General features: G+C 52.2%; 3 protein-coding genes and 3 non-coding genes across 16 annotated transcripts; 2 read left to right on the forward strand and 4 right to left on the reverse strand.

The window, feature by feature from the left end:
* Positions 1-373: 373 nt before the first annotated feature.
* Positions 374-13,540, reverse strand: RPL23A (ribosomal protein L23a). 2 transcript variants are annotated; one of them, XM_045487940.1, is made up of 5 exons: positions 13,489-13,540; positions 2,605-2,788; positions 1,151-1,327; positions 646-715; positions 374-433 (listed from the first exon to the last, which is right to left on the reverse strand). In XM_045487940.1, exons 1-5 carry the CDS (start codon positions 13,523-13,525, stop codon positions 419-421), a joined length of 483 nt encoding a protein of 160 aa, XP_045343896.1. In that variant the 5' UTR covers positions 13,526-13,540; the 3' UTR covers positions 374-418. The 2 variants fall into 2 exon arrangements, with proteins under 2 accessions (XP_045343896.1, XP_045343897.1); XM_045487941.1 differs by lacking the exon at positions 13,489-13,540 and adding an exon at positions 3,413-4,855.
* On the reverse strand, positions 790-838 carry LOC123604721. Its single transcript, XR_006715456.1, has one exon. It is a non-coding gene; the product is annotated as a small nucleolar RNA SNORD42 (small nucleolar RNA).
* LOC123604728 lies at positions 1,414-1,485 on the reverse strand. The gene has a single exon (XR_006715460.1). It is a non-coding gene; the product is annotated as a small nucleolar RNA Z17 (small nucleolar RNA).
* Positions 2,873-2,939, reverse strand: LOC123604720. The gene has a single exon (XR_006715455.1). It is a non-coding gene; the product is annotated as a small nucleolar RNA SNORD42 (small nucleolar RNA).
* On the forward strand, positions 4,898-8,903 carry RAB34 (RAB34, member RAS oncogene family). 5 transcript variants are annotated; one of them, XM_045487934.1, is made up of 11 exons: positions 4,898-5,047; positions 5,847-5,936; positions 6,144-6,235; positions 7,113-7,178; positions 7,282-7,383; positions 7,490-7,554; positions 7,666-7,717; positions 7,906-7,987; positions 8,072-8,162; positions 8,295-8,402; positions 8,485-8,903. In XM_045487934.1, exons 1-11 carry the CDS (start codon positions 4,913-4,915, stop codon positions 8,550-8,552), a joined length of 951 nt encoding a protein of 316 aa, XP_045343890.1. In that variant the 5' UTR covers positions 4,898-4,912; the 3' UTR covers positions 8,553-8,903. The 5 variants fall into 5 exon arrangements, with proteins under 5 accessions (XP_045343890.1, XP_045343887.1, XP_045343888.1 ...); XM_045487931.1 differs by having other exon boundaries at positions 4,977-5,057; positions 5,871-5,936; XM_045487932.1 differs by lacking the exon at positions 4,898-5,047 and having other exon boundaries at positions 5,182-5,936; positions 8,485-8,555; positions 8,655-8,903.
* Positions 11,804-20,175, forward strand: PROCA1 (protein interacting with cyclin A1). 6 transcript variants are annotated; one of them, XM_045487923.1, is made up of 5 exons: positions 11,804-12,255; positions 15,160-15,243; positions 18,430-18,565; positions 18,842-18,991; positions 19,103-20,175. In XM_045487923.1, the coding sequence occupies exons 1-5, from the start codon at positions 12,168-12,170 to the stop codon at positions 19,785-19,787; spliced, it is 1,143 nt and encodes a 380-aa protein (XP_045343879.1). In that variant the 5' UTR covers positions 11,804-12,167; the 3' UTR covers positions 19,788-20,175. The 6 variants fall into 6 exon arrangements, with proteins under 6 accessions (XP_045343879.1, XP_045343882.1, XP_045343878.1 ...); XM_045487922.1 differs by having other exon boundaries at positions 11,807-12,255; positions 18,842-19,000; XM_045487924.1 differs by lacking the exon at positions 11,804-12,255 and adding an exon at positions 12,711-12,911 and having other exon boundaries at positions 15,066-15,243; positions 18,842-19,000.
* Positions 20,176-20,593: the final 418 nt, after the last annotated feature.

A 20,593-nucleotide genomic window follows, 5' to 3' on the forward strand; every position in this document is an offset into this window, starting at 1 on the left:
TGCGGGGCCAAGGTGCTATGAAAGGCAGCCATCCCACACTGCCCTGAAGTGGATGCTAATGAGAATTGTGTATTGTGTACTGGTTTCATACAAAGCCTCTTCCAGGGATAAAGGGAGGAGTTCTTGTTTTTTCTCCTACCACTATGATGGTGGCAAATCGTAGTTGTCCTAGGACAGACAACCAACCCTCATCTGGGCCACAAATATTTGAGTTCCTGTTGCTAAAATGTTAACAAGTGTGGTGAGGTACTAAAGCAGAGTGTTCCAACAGGGTAAGTAGACCAAGAGTCTTGCCCAAGCCTTTTTACTGTGGTGTGTATACACCACAGTATGGCCTTCCTGAAGCCCAACCAGAAATCAACAGAGAAACATATATGTTGAAAAAATTTATATTTAGATTTAGCCAGCTGGACTCAGTTTAGATGATCCCAATCTGAAAAACAAAAGGGGAGCTTTTGTTACTGGGAGATAAAATGTGAAGATTAAGCTGGAAGGTCATGATTAAAAAGCAAAAATAAGGCAAGGAAAGGGCCTATTAAGGATAGGGGTGCAGTCATTTAAGACTAAATCAGCAAGTCAGGTTTTGGTCAGTAATGGACACATCACTTGCACTTCGGGGGTGAGTTAACAGCAAAGGAAGCTTACTTTGTTGGCAACATCCAAAGCATCATAGTCAGGAGCCAGTCGAACATATGCTTTCTTTTCTCCATCGGGCCTAGGATGAAGGAAGCTTTAGTTCCCGCTGTTCTCACAGCCCCCAAACCCTCCCTTCTTCCCCTAGTCTTTATGGCACATCAGTGGTTCCTTTGTCCATGTCAGTCTTTTCCAGCATTTGCACAGGAGGCTAGGGATGCCACCAAGCCACAAATGAAGTCAACTCCCTTTTACATGGAACACCATATAACATTTTAAAACTTAACTCCGAGTAATCTGACATAAATTTTATCTTACTCTAGGGCCAGTCTGTCTAGAGGTATAGGGATCAAGAAAATGAACACTAACTCCATACATCAAGTCCTAGAGGCAGGAGAACTAATGTGTCCTCTAAAGTCTGTATAGATACAAAGGACTAACTAGAGCAGAAATCACTCATTTCTCAAGGCTTGCAAGCTGTGAAACCTACTGACTCCATGCAGATTTCTTGGCTCACCTGATCAGAGTGTTGACCTTGGCCACATCAATGTCATAGAGTTTCTTCACGGCCTGTTTGATCTGGTGCTTGTTGGCCTTGACATCCACAATGAACACAAGAGTGTTGTTGTCTTCTATTTTCTTCATGGCCGACTCTGTAGTCAGGGGGAACTTGATGATGGCATAGTGGTCAAGCCTGGGGAAGAGGCAAAATGGTGTCATCTGGCCTGGGTCCAATAAAAGGATTAGGTCTCTCTTAGATCTCAAAGCCAGAAGAGCCCAGGTGCATCAGACAATAAAGTAGCAATCATTTTTGTCAGACTTTGGTCGCTAAACAGTGTCATCATCTGCACCCTGTAACTTAGGGACCTGGAACCTCAGCCTGGGGGACAGAACCCTGTACTCTTCTGCTTGAAGGACTTTCACCCTTTAAGTGATTAAAGAATCAGCTCTGAGTTCCAGACCCCTCCATTATTTATTTGACCTCAACATTTTGGAGGGCAAACTTCTGAAAGAAACTTGACACTTCTGAGGTTAAACAACTTACCCCTAGAGCACAAAGCTGGACTATGGGATCTTAAAACCCAGGCTAGAGTTCCAAAGAATGTTGGTGCTTCATCAGGAGATTAGCCAGACATTTCTGCTCCCTCTGGTTGGTGAAAACCGGTTTGAGGGCCATCAACTGAGAGGAACCCTTATTTACAGCCTAAGTTAAAACTACAGTGGCTTGAACACACCTACAACACAGCTTTCCCCCTGAAATTCAGAGAAACAAGTCTCCATTCACCTGGACACCTGCTTCCTGTTTTAAAGCTAGACATCAGGTCTCAACCTCTCCTCACACTAACTCCTAGGTCCAAATGGGGCAGAACCCACTCCTGCCTTTTTCTTAGGAAAGCAGTGGGAGGTGGCAATTATTACTGGTGTTTTAATCTGTGGCCCTTAAGGTCAGTTACTACCAGTAGTGTGGCAAATACTCAAAAACTCCAACCCTCCCCTCCCAACTATTCCTTGAGTTTAACGAGTTGAGAGTAAATGAGAAGCTTCTATACACCGCTGCAGGCCTTCTCTGATTAATACAGATTATTAAATATCCTTATCAACCTAGAATCATCCCACACTATCACCATCAAGGACTGTCCCCTACAGTAATAGGGAACTCCAAAACAAAAGCATGTATCAAAGTCCTACTATATACTCCAAGAAAGCAGACTTTAAAACCCTGACCATATGCGAAGCAATAATTAACCTAATAACCAGAAGTCACTTAGTTGTCTTAAACAAAGCCTTCCAATGTTGTCAAAATGCCTCCTCTTGTCCTTAAATAGGACATTAACAATCTCTTCACATTATTAAGAGACGCACACTAGGTACCAACAGATATGTGACAAGGCGTGCTGTAGGTCTGGTAAATTTCCAAATTACGAATGGAGGATACCCAATATCTTTTCATGGGAAAGGGGCAGTACTGACTTGTTTCTCCTGGGGGCGCTCTTTCGAGGATATTTGGGCTGTCTTCGGAGACGCAGTGTCTTGGGCCGTCGGAATGTAGGTGACGTACGGATCTTCTTTTTTTTATGACTGTGGACGCCTTTCAGCACTGCTTTCTTGGCCTTCAAGGCCTTTGCTTTGGCTTCGGCTTTGGGAGGGGCAGGGGCTAAAATAAAGAATATGAAGGCACGGGATTCAGAAACCATTCACTTCCGTCCTCAAGACCCCTAGCGGGCGCTCCAAGGCACACGTGCATCAGCGGTTCCTTTGAAGACATCACAAGTCTCAGGAGGTTACAATTTTTCCATCATATGCACGGTACTGGGGCGAACTTGGAATAACTCCAGCGATACAACAAAAAAACAACCAAAAAAAAAAAACAAACAAACAAACACCTAGCAATGATCGAATGCTTGATACTTGACAACATATACTCTAATAGTTTTAACTGTTCATAGCCCCGTCTAACACGTGGAAAAAAGGAAAATTAGGTGCGGACAACAACTCAGGTCTGGAGACATGAAACTCCGGCCTATGGATGCGTGTAGTTCCCCAAAGCCAACAGTCTAGCAGCCCCGACAGGTGGTGGCGGCCAGACTTGCCTCCCCAAACCCTGTCACGGAGCTCAGCCCATGCGGCTGGGCCCACGCGCGCCGTAGAGTGGCAGAATGCTAGAAGCAGCTCCGGAGCAGACACCCCAAGAACTAGCTCAGCCTCCATCCTCCCACTTTGTTCACTCTGCGGGAATCCCAGGCCAACTAGCTGCGGTACCCCCAGCCCGAGCACAAACCTTCCTTCTTCGCCTTCGGCGCCATCTTCGTGAAAAGGATTTCCGAGGCTTGTTTCCAGGGGCTTATAGAGCCAAGTCTCACGGAAGGATCGCGATACTTTTCATTTAAAGCTCATTGGATAATCTATGGCGCGGAGACCGCCGGGAATGGTAGTTAGGTTTAGTTTCCTCCCCAGAGTGATTAAGCGTGCTCCACCTCTTCCCTCGAAAGACACTATAGCTTCTTGGGAGTTGTAGTGTTTTGGAGACACGTGTTTATTTGCTGCTGCGGGTGGATGGTAGATGGTGCAGCCAGCTGCCGCTTGCGTTTGGTCCTGAGCGCTTTCCATCTTGAGGAAAGAGGATCGTAGTTGCAGGAGACAGTAACACTGAAAACTGAAGTGAATATAATTAGGTTGATTTGGAGAGTAAAGCGAAGTTCTAGAACGTTCTAGAGCAGAATTTGGTTCAAGTCCTTCCAACAACATCTGTAGAAATTTGGGTCCAGAGAGGGGATGTAGTTTATCAGTAACAGTGATTTGGTGTTAGAAAAAGTCAAGGGGAGCCTAGGTGGCTGCCGGTTAAGCGTGGGACTCTTGATTTTGGCTCAGGTCATGATCTCACGGTTGGGGAGTTGGAGCCCCACATTGACAGTTTGGAGCCCGCTTGGGATTTTCTCTCTGCCACGCCCCCGTGTTTGTGCGCTCGCGGGCTCTCTCTCTGTCTCAAAATAAGTAAGTAAACATTTCTTAACAATTAAAAAAAAAAAAAAAAAAGAAAAGTTTGAGTCAGGCAGAGGGGAAGAGGAAAGTATCCGAGGAGGTAGAAGGTGGCCACATCTGCCCCTCTTTACCTGTGACAGTCAGATTTTGTGTGTTTTCCCAATAATACTCTTGAAACTCTACCAATATTCCAAACACCCAGTGTACAGATTTCTCCAGGATTTGCTAATTCTTGTGAATAATTTCATTTACAGTCCCCTCCCTTTAAGTAGTCCTCCCATCCTTGCTTCAGTCATGTTTGCATCCTCAAAATCAGTTCCTGACACAGAGCAAGTTTTAGTAAAGCTCAGGTTTGCTTCTGTGAGGGTCTGTGTCTATCCCACCTCCACCCTGACCTTTCTTTCTTCCTCCTCTCCTCTTTGGAGCCAGGGCTCCCCCTTTGACAGTAAGAATTATTGTGTGCCACACCCCTCTTTTATCCTGCAGAACGGAAAAGTTGTCCTTGAGGGTTGGTTCCAATGGGACTAGAGAGAACGCCTATACCAGAGCGAAGGCCCCATGTCCCAAAGCGGTGACCTACCCAAAGGGCAGAGTTTCAGGTCTACCTACCCCTTATCTTCCATCCAGGCGTGGTCTTCAGCCTCCCCACCCGTCAATCTACACCGCTTTGAGGGAAAAGACACCAGACTTCAGACGTCTCTTTTCTCGGTGAGCATCCCATTCCGACCCTGGCATCCCCTGTGTGCTTCCCCCCACCCCATCCTATCCCAGGGCAGAAGGGCGAGCGAGGGCAGACTCTATGAGTCACGTCCTGGGCCTGGAGTTGAGGAGGGAAGCGCCGCCTCTCCTCGGGCCCCTTCTCTCCTCCTTTCCCCTCCCCGCGGGTTCCTGGCCTAGCCAGAAACTGCGCAGCAATCACGGTTCTCCATCACCAGTTTGCCTGGGTAAGGGTCCCTTTGAAGCCGCAGCCCGGCACAGAGTTGCAAGGGAGAGCAACCTGGGAGACCTCGATCTGGACAGGTTCCAGCCTGTGTGGAGGCGGTCCCGGTGCCCGTGGGGCATCTGGAAGGGTAGCCAGAGCTGGGGCAGCGCAGTGGGGAGGAGAGGAGGGGAGGTTGGGACAGCCCGCGAGGCCGGGAGCTGCCGGGAGAGGGGCGGGGGGCGGCCCTTCTCCAGGAATTTCCGGGGATCATGTTACAGCGCTCGCGGAGGGAGAGCTGAGTGGGACGCCAGCTCCTGCTGCGGTCTGGGACCCAGGCCCCCTCCTCCAGCAGCCCGCGGGCCTTGCAGCGCCATCCCTGAGCACACTGACCCCGTGCGGCGGGGCCGCTCCGCGCCCCCAGGCAGCTCTGTTATGGTAGGGCCGCCTGAACCCCGAGTTGTCGTCGGGTCACCGCGGCCCCGAGTCATTGTAGGAACTATCCGACCCCGAGTTATTGTGGGGTCTGCGCGGGCCCGGCCCCCTCCGGACGGGACTTCCCGCCCCCATTTGGCGGCGGAGGAGTCTCCCCGCCCCCGAGTCATCCTCGGGACCCCCCGGGCCCGGGTGATTGTGGGTTCGCCCCGGCCTCGGATGATTGTTTCATCCCCGTGGCCCGCTGTGGTCGTAGCGTCTCCGAGGCCGCGAGCTCCTGGAGGCTCCCCGTGGCCCAGAGTTATAGTCGGGACACCTCGGTCGCGGGTGATTGTCGGGTCTCCACGGGCCCGGGTCGCTGGGGCGGATCAGGCTCCAGTGCCTTCTCGGGGCTCCCCGCAAGGCCGTAGGCGAGATGAACATTCTGGCGCCGGTGCGGAGGGACCGCGTCCTGGCGGAGCTGCCCCAGGTAGGCTCCAGGGCCACGTCGGGCTTCTGGCTGCGGTGGGGTGTGGGCGGGAGGAGGCGGCACCAGATCAGTTAGAGGCTTGGGCCCAGCCCTGCCACCCGGCTAGGTCGGCTGCTTCTGGGTGGTCCCCTACCCCCGCCCAGCGCAGCTTGGCTGCGGGACATGGGCCAGGAGTGGGTGAGTCCCATTCTCTTCGATCCCTCTCAGTGCCTGAGGAAGGAGGCCGCTTTGCACGTGCACAGAGACTTCAACCCCCGCGTCACCTGCGCCTGCCAGGAGCACCGGACAGGCACCGTGGGGTGAGTTAGACACCCTTAACAAAGAAAGGAAGGCTCAGGAAACCCTGTAGTCAAAGCTAGGGTGCACAAGCACCCCTGGGGCTCCATTTCAGCTTCTCCCAGCTATATATGGTTATTCCCTCTTTTTATATACATGTGTTCTCCCTTTTCTTCCCAGCAAGCTTGTGATGAGTCCTATGAAATGGGGTGGGGTAGAAAGGTGGTAGTTCACTTCCTGAAACAGAAGGTGTGCAAGGGGGAGGTGCGGGGCTGGCGTGGTCACGAGCTCAGCTTCCCACATACCATACATTTGAGCCCTAGGGCAGGGGGATGTGCCTGGAGGGATGTGTCCCATTATGGGTAAAAGAAGGTAATACTAATAACACTTGCCAACCATTAACTGAGCATTTACTATGTGCCGGGGCAGTGTGTTGGTTACTATTATTGTATTTTATTAAATGGAAAACACCATCACTTTTAAGCTGTATCCTGATTTCAGAGATGTTATCAAATGTATGTGTGGAGGCTGAAGGGGAGGTATGTCTCAGAATATAGGACATTGATCTTATTTCAATTGTCACAACAACCCAATAGAATATATACTAAATCTTTACCTAACACGTGTTGAAACTGAGGCTCAGAGAGGCCAAGTAACTTGTCCAAAGTCACACAGCTAGTAAATGTAAGAACTGGGATTCCAATTCATGTTTCTTTGATGCTGAAGCAGAAAACACTCCTCCCCAGCAAGTGTGTCCAGGCAAGCTGCCTGGGAGGCCCCGTGCCTATGGTAACCCCAGCCTGGGTGCTGCTAACGTTATAGATCTAGTACGGAACATTGAGACTCTCTAGGTTGCAAGAGCTAGTGCTCATTCCTCCTGCCCACCTTTGTGTCCTGCAGATTTAAGATCTCCAAAGTCATTGTGGTGGGGGACCTGTCCGTAGGGAAGACTTGTCTCATTAATAGGTAAGAAGGCACCTCTAGTTGGGCTGGTTTGGGCCGGGCAGGGTTCAGCCAGACCTAGCCAGGTGGACTGGGCTCAGGGCCAGAGCATCTGGTACTCCTGCAGGTTCTGCAAAGATACTTTTGATAAGAATTACAAGGCCACCATTGGAGTGGACTTTGAGATGGAACGATTTGAGGTGTTGGGCGTCCCCTTCAGTCTGCAGCTGTGAGTGCTTTCTCCATACCTTCCAGCCATTCCTTCCCCCAGCACCTATACCCCACCTCACAGGCCCCTCCCACATACCCGTGTTTTACCCCCTGCTTCCTCCCAGCTGGGATACTGCTGGACAGGAGAGGTTCAAATGCATTGCATCAACCTATTACCGAGGGGCTCAAGGTAAGGGCGGGGGTGAGATGGGGCAGGTGGGTGTTCCTGGCCTCCAATCTAGGACTTGGGGGGATTTGGGAAATGAGCCAGTAATGTCAGCTGTTTTTGCCACTTTTCCAGCCATCATCATCGTCTTCAACCTGAATGATGTGGCCTCCCTGGAACATACCAAGTATGTAGGGATGCTGCACTATAATGGGGGCTTTGGGAAGAGAGGGTTCAGAAAAGAGGGGTGGTCAGGTATATTCGGTAGTGAAGAAGAATGCATCGGGGACCAGAGAGAGGGTAATGGGCATATGAATGACAGCAGGAGGAGCCTGTCCAGCTCACTCATCCTTGATTGTCTACCCTCTATGGCAGGCAGTGGCTAGCTGATGCACTCAAAGAGAACGACCCTTCCAGTGTGCTTCTCTTCCTTGTGGGTTCCAAGAAGGACTTGAGTGTAAGTGTGCCAGTCAGGGGGTACTTCCGTTTTGGTGAGGGGCTCCTCCACAACCTTTGCCGTCTGACTCTGCCCTTCTGTCAGACTCCTGCTCAGTATATGCTAATGGAGAAAGACGCACTCAAGGTGGCCCAAGAGATGAAGGCTGAGTACTGGGCGGTCTCATCTCTCACTGGTGAGTCAGCGGCTTCAGGTCTTTTGAAATGGCACTCCCGCCTACCTGGCCTCTCATTCCTCTACCTTCAGCTGTGCCCAGTGACCCCAGGCTTGGAACTGCCCCTAAGCACCCATTTGCTCCATGTGTCAGGTGAAAATGTCCGGGAATTCTTCTTCCGTGTGGCGGCACTGACCTTTGAGGCCAACGTGCTGGCTGAGCTGGAGAAATCGGGGGCCCGGCGCATTGGGGATGTTGTCCGTGAGTGCCTACCTGGATGAGGGTGGCAGAGAGCACGGGGAACCTCTCATCCCTGCTTCACATATTTCCCACCCTTCTTCAGGCATCAACAGTGATGACAGCAACCTTTACCTAACTGCCAACAAGAAGAAGCCCACATGCTGCCTGTGAGCGGTAAGGGGACGGTCGAGAGACTGGCCAGCCCTGGGGCACTGTGCCACCTTGATTGCCCTAGAGCTCGACCCTGGACATTTGCACTGATTGTTTTTCCAGACCAAAGAGCTGCCCCTTCGTGGCAGTACCCCTGGAGGGGTAGCAGGGACCATGCTAGTCACTTCCTGCCCCAGACACCATGCCAAAGACTAGATGTCCTCCCTCCCCAGGGGCTCTCCGGGCTGCCCAGCAGTGGGGAGGTAGTCCCTGCTGCTTTTGCTTAGCCTGCTGGACCCCTTGAGTATGAGGATGCTTAATGATCCAAGCCTTACACTGTGCCTTATGCATTAAAAATCTCTGTTATTAGCAGTTTGGGGACTGGAGTCCTTTGTTGGGGATGAGGGATGTGGAATGGGCAGAACTGTATGACTGTCTTGGGACTGGAGCTTCCTGTGGGATTCTGGCCATACCTGACCCCTGGGCAGGGCTCAGAAAGGCTGGGAGCTCAGGAACCAGATTTGGAGGGCTATCCTGGACTCTCAGTGTTTGGTTTTGAGAGCTCTTTCCTTTGGTTCCTTATCCCCACCTGTGTCCTCCTACTTGGTGCTTGTTCCCAGATTTCTTCCATTGGATACTTTCTTCTTTTTTTTCCATCCTCTTCCTACCTTCCCTTCCTACTTCTCTGGGGGCGCCTGGGTGGCTCAGTTGGTTAAATGTCCTACTTGTGCTCAGGTCATGATCTCATGGTTCGAGCCCCACATTGCACTCTCAACTGTCAGCGTGGAGCCTGCTTAGGATCCTCTGTTCCCCCCCACCCCCCCCCCCCTCAAAAATAAACATTAAGAAAATACAATAAAATAAAAAACATTTCCCTGAGGGGAACACAGTAAGGAGTGACTGAGTTTTGCATGCTCTTTGGGTTGGCCAGAAGGTCCAGAGTGGGTATGGGCTTGGCTACTACTCAGAAGATGTGTTATCTAACAACTAACTATATTAATGTTATAAACATAAATGTATGAGTAGTATCATTTTAAATTATTATTATTATTATTTTTTTTTATTGTTTATTTTTTTTTTTTTAATTTTTTTTTTTCAACGTTTATTTATTTTGGGGACAGAGAGAGACAGAGCATGAACGGGGGAGGGGCAGAGAGAGAGGGAGACACAGAATCAGAAACAGGCTCCAGGCTCTGAGCCATCAGCCCAGAGCGCGACGCGGGGCTCGAACTCACGGACCGCGAGATCGTGACCTGGCTGAAGTCGGACGCTCAACCGACTGCGCCACCCAGGCGCCCCTTATTGTTTATTTTTGAGAGAGAGACAGAGCAATAGAGTGGGAGAGGGGCAGAGAGGAGACACAGATGTGAAGTAGCCTCCAGGCTCTGAGTTGTCAGCACAGAGCCCAATGCTGGACTCAAACACACAAGCAGTGAGATCATGACCTGAGCCAAAGTTAGAGGCTTAACTGACTAAGCCACCCAGGTGCCCCTCATTTTACATTTTAAAACAGGATTAAAGGGGCGCCTGGGTGGCTCAGTCAGTTAGTTGAATGTCCGACTTCAGCTCAGGTCATGATCTCATACTCTGTGAGTTCGAGCCCCGCGTCAGGCTCTGTGCTGACAGCTCAGAGCCTGGAGCCCGCTTCAGATTCTATGTCTCCCCTTCTCCCTGCCCCTCCCTTGCTCATGCCCTGTCTCTCTCTGTCTCAAAAATAAATAAAAACATTTAAAAAAATGAAAAAAAAAAAGGATTAAATAACTAAGTTCAAAACAAAACAAAACAGTCTGGCTGGTTCAGTCGGTGGAGCATGCAACTCTTGACCTCAGGGTGTGAGTTCAAGCCCCATGTTGGGCCTAGAGCTTACTTAGAAAAAAGAAAAAGAAAAGAAAAACAGCCCATTTTTTCCCTTTTCAAAAAGAAAAAGGCATGCTCTGAGTCAGGAGGTTCCCCCATTTAAGTCCTCACTGTTCCCCTCAAAGAAGTATTTTTTTCCATCTCTCTTCCCTAACAGGACTGTGGTCATCACCTCTTGTCTTGTGGTCTTGCCCAGAGCCTGTATGTAACTCAATGGTGTGTGTGTGTGTGTGAGAAGCCTGCACCGCAGAACTGCTGTGGAATGTTTGTGCTTCATAGGGTGTGGGAGCAAGGATATGGTTCAATGTTCTGGGTGATGTCTGTGAGGGGCATGTGCATGTGTACATATGTGTACATATGTGTACATCCACGTGTGATGAGTAGACTTTTTATGTATGCATAGAGCAGGTTACTATGAATGCAGCCGGCCCTGCTCCCCCTCACAGGCAAGCCTATGGAGACACCTGAGTTTGTGGAATAAATAAAACACTACTAACACACATAAGAAGAGCTCTAGGGCGCCTGGGTGACGCAGTTGGTTAAGCGTCCGACTTCAGCCAGGTCACGATCTAGCGGTCCGTGAGTTCGAGCCCCGCGTCGGGCTCTGGGCTGATGGCTCAGAGCCTGGAGCCTGTTTCCGATTCTGTGTCTCCCTCTCTCTCTGCCCCTCCCCGTTCATGCTCTGTCTCTCTCTGTCCCAAAAATAAACGTTGAAAAAAAAAAAAAAAAAAAAAAAAAAAGAAGAGCTCTAAAAAAAGGGGGGGGGGCGCCTGGGTGACTCAGTCGGTTAGGCGTCCCACTCTACATGATCTCACAGTTTGTGAGTTCGAGGCCCGCATGGGGCTCTGTGCTGACAGCTCGGAGCCTGGAGCCTGCTTCGGATTCTGTGTCTCATTCTCTCTGCCTCTCCCCAACGTGTGCTCTGTCTCTCAAAAATAAATATATGTAAAAAAATTTAAGAAGAGCTCAAAAGCCTTAACTATTTTAATAATTGTTTTGGGGGAATTGTAACCAAGATCCTGGCTCTATGTGGACATCTTTATTGGCTGGTATTGTCTCTGGGACAGGGCGCCTGTGGGGGCCAGGAGCTGGGAAGGGGCTCTGGGGTGGGGGTGGGGTGCCACAAGGGGCTGGGAGCCGACATCAAGTCCTCACCTAGAGTGGTGGGCCTTGGACTCCTGTGGAGGGGCCTGAGGGCAGAGAGAGAGAGAGCGCGAACGCGCGTTGAGTCGGAGACTATGCTCCAGAGCGGGAGGGACCTCGGTAGGCTGGGGGGAGGCGGGAGGGGCTCAAGGGCCGGGGCTGAGTTCCGAAGGATTGGGAGGGGCTGGATTGCGACCGAAGCTTGAGGTTGAGAGAATGGCTGGGGCGGGGCTAAGAACGGGGGTAGGGGCGGGGCTAAAATCTGGGGACAGGACTAAGAGCTGGGAGTAGGTCTGGAAAGAAACTAGGGATGGGACTGAGGGCTGGGCCTCAGCGGCCAAGCTAGGGTTTAGGCCTGAGAGAAAGGGGAGGTACTAAAATTAAAGGTGGGACAAAAAGGGGCCTGGAAGAGCTGGGAGGCCCCGGATGAAGAGCGCCGTTGAAGTTTAGATTGGGCTAACACAACGCAGAACCGGGAGAAGGTGGAGGGAGGGGTTGGGCAAGCATGAGGCGGAGTTAAGGGCTGGACTGGGGTGAAGCGGAGATTGGGGTTTACGGTTGCCTCGACCAAGCTGAGGTTCAGGATTGGACTTCTGCAAGGAAGAGTCTTGTAGCGACGAAGAACTGGGCTGAGCGATGTGGGTCAGGACGACACTGACGATGAAAAGGTGGACTAAGGAAAAGGCTAAGGACAATACCAGAGCCTGGGATGAGAACAGCACTGGTAAGGAAGGGGCGGGGCAGGAGTTTGGGGGTGGGTTTCGAGCTGGGGGCGTGGCACACAAGGAGAGTGTAGAACTGGAAAGAGCCTGGAGAAGGAGGCGGGACCAGAGGCCGGGCTGGGCGGAGTTAGGGCCTGGGGGCGGGCTCACGCCGAGCCGCGGACCAATGATTGAGGACTAGGGTGCTGTGGCTCTGGGGAACGCCTGCGGGTTCGGCTGTGCCTGTCTGGCTGGAGCCCGAGCTGCTAACACCGGTTCTGTAGGCTGGAAGGCCTTGCCTTGTCCCAGCCGGGCCCCGGCCGCTGCCTAAGAAATTCGGGGCCTGTCTGGAGCCCTGGTCCAGCACCTACCCAGTCGCCAGGCTGGGGCAGGAGGTTTCATTGACTCTAAGGGGAGGAAGGAGTCTGGGGGTTCCACGCATGACATCACAATCGCCTTCAGATGTGGGCGGAGCCGGAGCGGCATTTCCCAGGAGACTGTCCTGCCTTGCTCCCTCCTTCTCCCTTCTTCCTTTCCTTTCTCCCTTTCCCCCACCCTTCCTCCCCCATTCAGCTGCTTTGGTGCCCAACCTGGAACTCCGCCCCACCTGTGCCACAAGGTCAGGGGGAGTTCCTCAGCCCGCAGGACTGAGAAGATTCTGTACAAATGAGCATCACCTGTGAGTTTTGAGTTAGACCCCTGTTCTCCGGATGAATTACCTACCGAGAAAAAGACCACAAGCCTCCCTCTTCCTTTCAAGCTATCACTCTCCTCATTTCATTATGAAGCTCGCTCTGTGTCCCGCCACCATTATTTCTCCTGCAGGAGCGATGGACTGCTGCTTCAGTAGGAGCTCTCCTGTCTGTGAAACTAGAGAGCAGATTGCCTTCCTCAGATCTGAGGAGAGTTACTAAATCTCACCCCTTGGCAAAAGGAGTTATGATTGTCAGGGCTTCTTGGGGGTTTGGGAAGAGTTAGTGGATCCTGTCTACAAGCCTCCTTCATGGTGACTCCGGAGACAGCAAAAACAGTGGAGTCAGATAAAGCAGAATTTGAATGCTGACACTGGCTCAGGTTCCTCTGACTCCTTCCGTCTGACCTTAGGGTGGAGGCTGGATATGGGAGGTTGTGAAGTCAGGAATGAGTAAAAACAGAGGATGAAGAATTGGCTGTGTTGGAGCTGGAAAACAGGTGCAGTAGGAAGTGACAGCTAGCAGGATGGGGTTTGGATAGGAACCCCAAGTAGACAGGGCTACAAGAGCACAGGTCATACAGAGCTCTTTCCTCTGCCATCTATTAACTTGTCTTTTTTTTTTAATGTTTTTTTTTTTTTAATTTTTATTTTTGAGACAGAGAGAGACAGAGCATGAACGGGGCGGGGGGGGGGGTCAGAGAGAGAGGGAGACACAGAATCTGAAGCAGGCTCCAGGCTCTGAACTGTCAGCACAGAGCCCGACATGGGGCTCAAACTCACGGACCATGAGATCATGACCTGAGCTGAAATTGGACACTTAACTGACAGAACCACCCAGGCACCCCTATTAACTTGTCTTTGAACAGGCTTCTTCCTGAGTCTCTGAGTCCCCATCCACAGACTGGATTGTGGTGGTGATTTAGAATCAAAAGCAGGGGCACCTGGGTGGCTCAGTCCGTTGAGCGTCCGACTTCAGCTCAGGTCATGATCTCAGTCTGTGAGTTCAAGCCCCTCGTTGGGCTCTGTGCTGACAGCTCAGAGCCTGGAGCCTGCTTCTGATTCTGTGTCTCCCTCTCTCTCTGCCCCTCCCCTGCTCATTCTCTGTCTCTCTCTGTCTCAAAAATAAATAAAAACATTAGAATCAAAAGCATATTCTAAAATCCCAGCACAGTGTGTAACATTGGGAGGATGCTCATCCTGGGTTAATTCTCTTTTCCTAGAAAAGTCCCTGGCTTTGAACCCTGGGCAGAACCTCCAATGCTGTAGCTTCTTTGTGTGTGGTTCCAATAGTGGGTTTATTCTATTTTACTCATAGTCTTCAAAAAAAAAAAAAAAAAAAAAAAAAAAAAAAAAACCAACCCAGTATTTACTGAGCACTTTTCAGAGAGAGATAAAATATGGGTTTGTTCTCAAGTTGCTGTGAAATAACTTCATGAAGTACCATGGCAGGGTAAAGGGTATAAGACATGTGTGACCAATTCTACTTGGATAGCTAGCTTTGTTCTTTCCAAGGTGAACAGGTGTTTCTGGGGAGTGGGAGGCAGGAGAGAAAGAATGGAGAAGGGAGGGGTAGGAGGAAGGATGGATGGGTGAGAGAAACTTGTGACTGAGGAAGGAACCAGGGGCTGGGTCCTGGGGGGCCAGTTATGTCATGATAAGGAGTTTGCACCTCATCCTGAAGGCAGTGGAATGCTGTTAAACAGAAGGAATATAGTGGGCCAGTGCCCACTATATTGCAGGAGGCCCCTGCAGCTGTCTTAGAGATAATGAAGGTTTCAACCAACATAGAGGTAGGTGTGGCGAGACTCGGATCATCAAGGTGGTGTGGAGGTGAGGGAAAGAATGATCCTTAGATTCCTAGCTGGGATGCCTATTCCTCTCTGAAATGGAAGAGACAAGAGATGGTTCATGGAAGGTAGGGAGAAGATGATAGGTTCGTGTGGGACATGCCAGCCTAAGAGGTTTGGGGAACGCCCAAGAGGATATTGACCGTGTGCTCAGGAAAAGCAGGCTGGATTGGAGACCCTGATTTGTGTCATTTTATTGGTGGATGTTTATTGGCGTCCCTCTCCTCACTCCTCCCCCAGCCCCTTGAGAGCAGGGACTGTTGGGTGCCTGTTTTAATTTCTGTATCTCCAGGGGGCTGGTGGAGCTTCTCAGGAGATGTTTGAAGAGTGAATGGCTGGTGGGAGGAAAGGGGTGCTGCTGCTGTTGCCACTCTGTACTCTCTCAGATGTAAACAGGTTACCCAGCTGGGAGAGACGACACCTGCTGGCTGGCGTGGCGTCTAGCACTGATGTGTCTACCTTCTCCGAAGGTGGGTTCAGGGAATCTCTGGCCCCAGGCTTCCCCACCACCCCTCACTTGGGAACGCTGACACCCCATGGCAGGCAGGAGGGAGGGAAGTGTTTGGTCCAAAAGGGGTCCCTCAGCTGCCCCGTCCCCACCCCCATCCCTCACTTCTGCCAGGCAGGGAGGGCCCCTTCCTGGAGGCCACCATCACTCCCCTTTTTTTAAGTTTATTTATTTTAAGACAAAGGGAGAGAGAGAGAGAGAGAGAGGGAGAGAGAGAGAATCCCAAATAGGCTCTGCACTGTCAGAGCCTGACACAGGCCTCGAACCCATGAACCTTGGGATCATGACCTGATCCTAAACCAAGAGTCAGACACAACCGACTGAGCCACCCAGGCGCTCCACCCCTGTCTTTGGCAAAGCACTTTATCATGCACAAATTTCTCTGACATATGTGAACAGAGTCCTCCCAACAATCCTGCAAAATTAGGGATTTCCTCCATCCCCATTTTGTGGATAAGGAAATGAAAGCTCGGAGAGGTTACTTGCCCTAGGGCATCCAGCTAGTAAGTGATGGAGCCAAGACTAGTACTCAGGCCTGTCTGACTACAAGTTCAGGGCACTTGCCACTATGCTGCCTCTTGCCCCCAGTCAGCCAGCAGTGCTGAAGAAGGTGGTGGTGGTCTAAGGTCCAGCCTTACATGCCTTATTCCTCCCAGAATGGAGAAGGGGCATGGGAAAAGGACAAAGGGATGCCATCAAGCGTGTACAGGGGACCTGGGACCTTCATAGCCTGGTGGGGGAAGGGAAAGGTGGAGGAACGTGGGGCAGAGCTCACACCAAGCTGCTGCTCCCTTATCTCCCAAGTACTTTTTTTTTTTTTTTTTCAACGTTTATTTATTTTTGGGACAGACAGAGACAGAGCATGAACGGGGGAGGGGCAGAGAGAGAGGGAGACACAGAATCAGAAACAGGCTCCAGGCTCTGAGCCATCAGCCCAGAGCCCGACGCGGGGCTCGAACTCACGGACCGCGAGATCGTGACCTGGCTGAAGTCGGACGCTTAACCGACTGCGCCACCCAGGCGCCCCACCCAAGTACTTTTTTAAAATTTTAATTTTTTTAATTTTTAAATGTTTTATTTTTGAGAGAGAGAGAGAGAGAGAGAGAGAGAGAAAGCTAAGCAGGGGAGGAGCAGAGAGAAACAAGGGGATAGAGGATCCAAAGCAGGCTCTGTGCTGAGACAGCCCGATGTGGGGCTCGAGCCCATGAACTGTGAGATCATGACCTGAACTGAAGTTGAATGCTTAACCGACTGAGTCACCCAGGTGCCCCTCAAATACTTTTTTAAAAAAGTTTATTTTGGGGGGCACCTGGGTGGCTCAGTCGGTTAGCTGTCTGGCTTTGGCTCAGGTCATGATCTCACTGTTCCCCAGTTCAAGCCCCACATCAGGCTCTGTGGTGACAGCTCAGAGCCTGGAGCCTGCTTCTGATTGTGTCTCCCTCTCTCTGCCCCTCCCCCGCTCATGCTCCGTCTCTCTCAAAAATAATAAAACATTTAAAAATAATGTTTATTTTTGAGAGAGAGATGTGTGTGCAGGAGGGGGAGGGGCAGAGAGAGGGAGAAAGAGAGACTCCCAAGCAGGCTCCACCTGCACTGTCAGCACAGAGCCCAACTCGGGGCTTGATCTCATCAACTGTGAAATCATGACCTGAGCCGAGATCAAGAGCTGGACACTTAACTAACTGAGCCACCGAGGTGCCCCTCAAGTATTTTTTTTTTTTTATTTTTGAGAGAGCGAGCACACAGGGGAGGGGCAGAGAGAGAAGGGGACAGAGGATTTGAAGCTCTATGCTGACACCAAAGAGCCTGATGGGGGGTCTAACTCACAAAGTGTGAGCTGAAGTCAGACCTTAGCTGAATGAGCCACCCAGACACCCCACCCCTCAAGTACTTTTAAGGCCACTTGGACTAACACACCCCCAGGCTGGGTTAACTCCTGGCTGGTGGTCAGGGTGAGGTTTTGTCCTGTTCCACCCCTCGTAGAGGCTAGATAAAGGCTCGGTCCTCCTGGCCTGTATGGAGGGAATAAGCCAGCCAGAGGACCCCATACCAGCTTGTCCTGGAACTCATCAGTGCCTGCTCACTTCTTCCTCCAGGGGTGGGTGGAGCTGGAGTTCAAGGGGGACCTGCAGGAAGGTGCCCTGTCCTCTGTCCTGGTACATGGAGCCACTTGCAGGCTCACCTTTTAGATGGTGGCCTGAGGGAGAGCCATTGGTAGACTGGAGCTTTAGGCGGGGTCAGAGGGGAGGTGGTGGGGGTAGAGGCCGGGAGATTCCAGTGTGTCCAGGGCTTATGTTCGCCTGGGTGAAAGATGTGGAGCCTTTCTCCAGGGCCTTCCCCAAATCCCAAATCCTCACCCCAGCGGCTTCTCCCCTGTGCCCTGGGACCTGTGCTGCCTACAAAAGGTGAAAGGGGTCAGGCTGGGGGCCGGTGTTTTAAGTCTGTGGCTCTGAGGACTGGGAGCGGGAAGAGATGGGATGGGGAATGGGACCTTGATGAGTGTGGAGCAGAGAAAGAATGGAGGGTGAGCATGTGGACAGAGAAGCGAGAAAAGTGAGGAGAGGTGTCAGGGGGAGGAGAGGCTTGGAGAAGAGGAGGGAAAGAAAGCACCAAAGTCAGGAGAGGCTGAGGAGCGGGACCTAATCTGCCTTTCACAGCAGGTCTCGGGGCTGGAGTGACTTCGGGGCTGAGGGGTAGGGGGTGGGTTTCCTGGCCTGTGCAGGGCAGGCTGGGGACTCTGAAGGGGTGTTCCTGTCTGCCATGTGGCTCCACAGTCTGCTGGCCCGAGGACCTTCCACGACCCAGGCAGCCCATGGAGGGCCCGGGTAGGATAGGCTCCCAGAGGAGGCAGAGAGTGGGAGAGGTGGGTGGCACAGGGCAGCAAGGGGGACTCAGTGAGACATCTTCCTGGGGGTCTGTGGGGGTGGGGCGCGAGGGCAGACAGGCAGATGGGCGCAGGGGACCTGAGGGGGAAGAAAAGTACTTAGTTCCCACTGGAGGGTTACCCGCCTGAAGCAGAAAGCTGCCAGAGGTGGTGGGGTGGCAGCAGGTGCATTTGGTGAAGCCTTTAGATTGAGCTATGGGAGGGGAGACCCAGGGGCATGCTGCTGCCACCGCCCCGGTGTGACCCAGACTCCCGCCCCCTCAGGTGAATTCAAGGACCCGGACAGGTGCTGCTGGAAACACAAACAGTGCACCGGGCACATCATCCACCCCTTCACCCCTGACTGTGGCCACCGTAGCCTGCACCTGCACTCTGTCAGCCACTGCGACTGTGATTCTAGGTAAGGGCCCTCCTTTTTGGGGGGCCCAGAGCCCAGGACAGACTCCTGGGCAGAGCCAGGCCCAAACTTCCCCTGTGTTTCCCCGCTTCAGCTCTAACCTGGCACTGCCAGCCCAGCCCTGGCTTTGTAAACCTTGCTCTGCTCCAGAGCGATGGGAAGGTCTTTGGGCAGCCGGGGCTGAGCGGGGCAGAAGCCAGCTGTCCCTCAGGCTCCTCCCTCCGGGCCCCCGGGGGGTCACGGAGGCCTGGGAGCCACGCTGAGTCCTCTGTGTGGCAGCGTGAAGGACTGCTCAGAGAAGGCAAACAGCAGCAGCTCCCGAGACGTAGGCCCAACCTGCTCCCGAGATGTGGGCTCAACATGTTTAAACATCATCCAGTCCCCTTGCTTTGAGCTCATCCCAGAGGAAGAGTGTGTGCAGCGGTTCTGGTATGGCTGGTGAGTGCCAACAGGCTGACAGGGGCGGCACTAAGGGGCACCAGCACCCCCCCCCCCCCACTCTGTGACAATCTTCTCTTTCCCTGTCCCCCTCCCTCCCAGGTGCAAAAGCTATAGGCCTGTCTCTGTGGCAGTGATCCACCATCCCATCCACCATGACTGTGGGGCAGACGATCTGAATGAAGAAGAGGAGGAGGAGGAGGAGGAGGAGGGGGAGGAAGAGGAGGAGGAAGAGGGAAGCAAGCCTCCCATCCCGACCCAGGTGGGACCCGCCACCACACCTGCTGACACAGGCATGGGTGCAGTCACAGGTACCCCGGACTCAGCAGCTCCCATCACTATCTGGCGCTCTGAGAGCCCCACAGGGAAGTCCCAGGGCAATAAAGTGATCAAGAAGGTAAAGAAGAAAAAAGAAAAAGAGAAAGACAAGGAGGAGGAGACAGATGAGAAGGCAAAGCTGAAGAAAAAAGCCAAGAAGGGCAAACTGATTAAGAAGAAAAGCCCAGTGAAATCAGAATCTCCACCTCCAGACTTGACCCGATCAATAAGCCCAAGAGAGTTGGCCAGGCTGTCAGAGTCCAGCCCAGACAGCCGGGAAGACCTGGAGAGTGAGGACAGTTACAATGACCCCAGGCGGGAGGAACCCTCCAGCGAGGATATTGTGGAGTCTTCATTGCCCAGGAAGAGAGAGAACATGGCCCAAGCTAAGAAACCCAGGGCGAAGGCCTCACCAGTCAAGAAGGTCAAGAGGAAATCTCCCCCAGCATCAAACCCCAATCTCAGTTGAGGCCAGGGCATCCAGGGTGAAGAATAAATGAGATCAAGCCTGTAGCTGACCCCCTGCTGCTATTCTCTCTCCCTCCAACCTGTCACTTCTGTGGGGAGGGTGCAGGTTCTGGACACAGCTGGAGCCGAGGGGTCAGGGGGCTGCAGGAGTTTCTGAAGGGTAATCTATCTTTCAGGAGGCAGTCCCATGGAAGGCAGGAGGGATGGCAAGGGAGGGGCACAGCCTGCTTCTCTGTAACATCCTAGGCTCAGGGCAAGAGAGGAGCACACCTGGGTGGGGTGGGAAGGAGGCGTCCCATCTCCTGGGAGACTGGTCTGTGTGAAATCCACTCGGGGACAGGCGGTACTGTCTGCAGTGACAGCCCTAATAAACTGAACCTTTTAACCCACTCTGTGCCACTGTGCCTGGCCTTTCCCTCATCTAAGTGGCCCTTAGGAGGATGCTGGTAACACCAAAGGGAACATGATCTTCCCAGCTCGTGCTCCTGCTAGGCCCTTCTAGACCTCTGTGCTGAAGGGAATAGAACTGAGTTCCTGGCAGAAGACCAGCCCTTCCCTCCCAACTCTTGCCAACAGCCAAAGAGATCTTGAATGACAGGATGAAATCAAGACGGGAAGCTCACCAAGTGTGGGCAGCAGTGACCTTTTCTGATTTCTCTGCTGAGCCCCAAATAGAGGAAAGGGAGGGGGAGAACCTCACTTTCTTAGCACCAACTTGCAAAGCTAAGAGAGGAGGCCCTTCTGAAGGAACACAGGAGACCAGGAGTCTGGAACAAAAAGAGGCAGTGAGGCAGGGGGAAGGGGCCA

Source organism: Leopardus geoffroyi, chromosome E1, assembly GCF_018350155.1.
Source record: "Leopardus geoffroyi isolate Oge1 chromosome E1, O.geoffroyi_Oge1_pat1.0, whole genome shotgun sequence".
NCBI lineage: Eukaryota > Metazoa > Chordata > Mammalia > Carnivora > Felidae > Leopardus > Leopardus geoffroyi.

Coding starts and splice junctions, on each gene's coding strand:
- RAB34 (XM_045487934.1), top strand. CDS start 4,913: ATGAGTCACGTCCTGGGCCTGGAGTTGAGGAGGGAAGCGCCGCCTCTC. Junction 5,937..6,143: donor TCCTGGCGGAGCTGCCCCAG/GTAGGCTCCAGG, acceptor GATCCCTCTCAG/TGCCTGAGGAAGGAGGCCGC. Junction 7,179..7,281: donor AAGACTTGTCTCATTAATAG/GTAAGAAGGCAC, acceptor GTACTCCTGCAG/GTTCTGCAAAGATACTTTTG.
- PROCA1 (XM_045487922.1), top strand. CDS start 12,168: ATGTGGGTCAGGACGACACTGACGATGAAAAGGTGGACTAAGGAAAAG. Junction 15,244..18,429: donor TGTGTCTACCTTCTCCGAAG/GTGGGTTCAGGG, acceptor CCGCCCCCTCAG/GTGAATTCAAGGACCCGGAC. Junction 18,566..18,841: donor CACTGCGACTGTGATTCTAG/GTAAGGGCCCTC, acceptor TCTGTGTGGCAG/CGTGAAGGACTGCTCAGAGA.
- RPL23A (XM_045487940.1), bottom strand. CDS start 13,525: ATGGCAGAGGAAAGAGCTCTGTATGACCTGTGCTCTT. Junction 2,789..13,488: donor TCTGTATGACCTGTGCTCTT/GTAGCCCTGTCT, acceptor TCTTTATTTTAG/CCCCTGCCCCTCCCAAAGCC. Junction 1,328..2,604: donor AGCGCCCCCAGGAGAAACAA/GTCAGTACTGCC, acceptor CCTCTTCCCCAG/GCTTGACCACTATGCCATCA.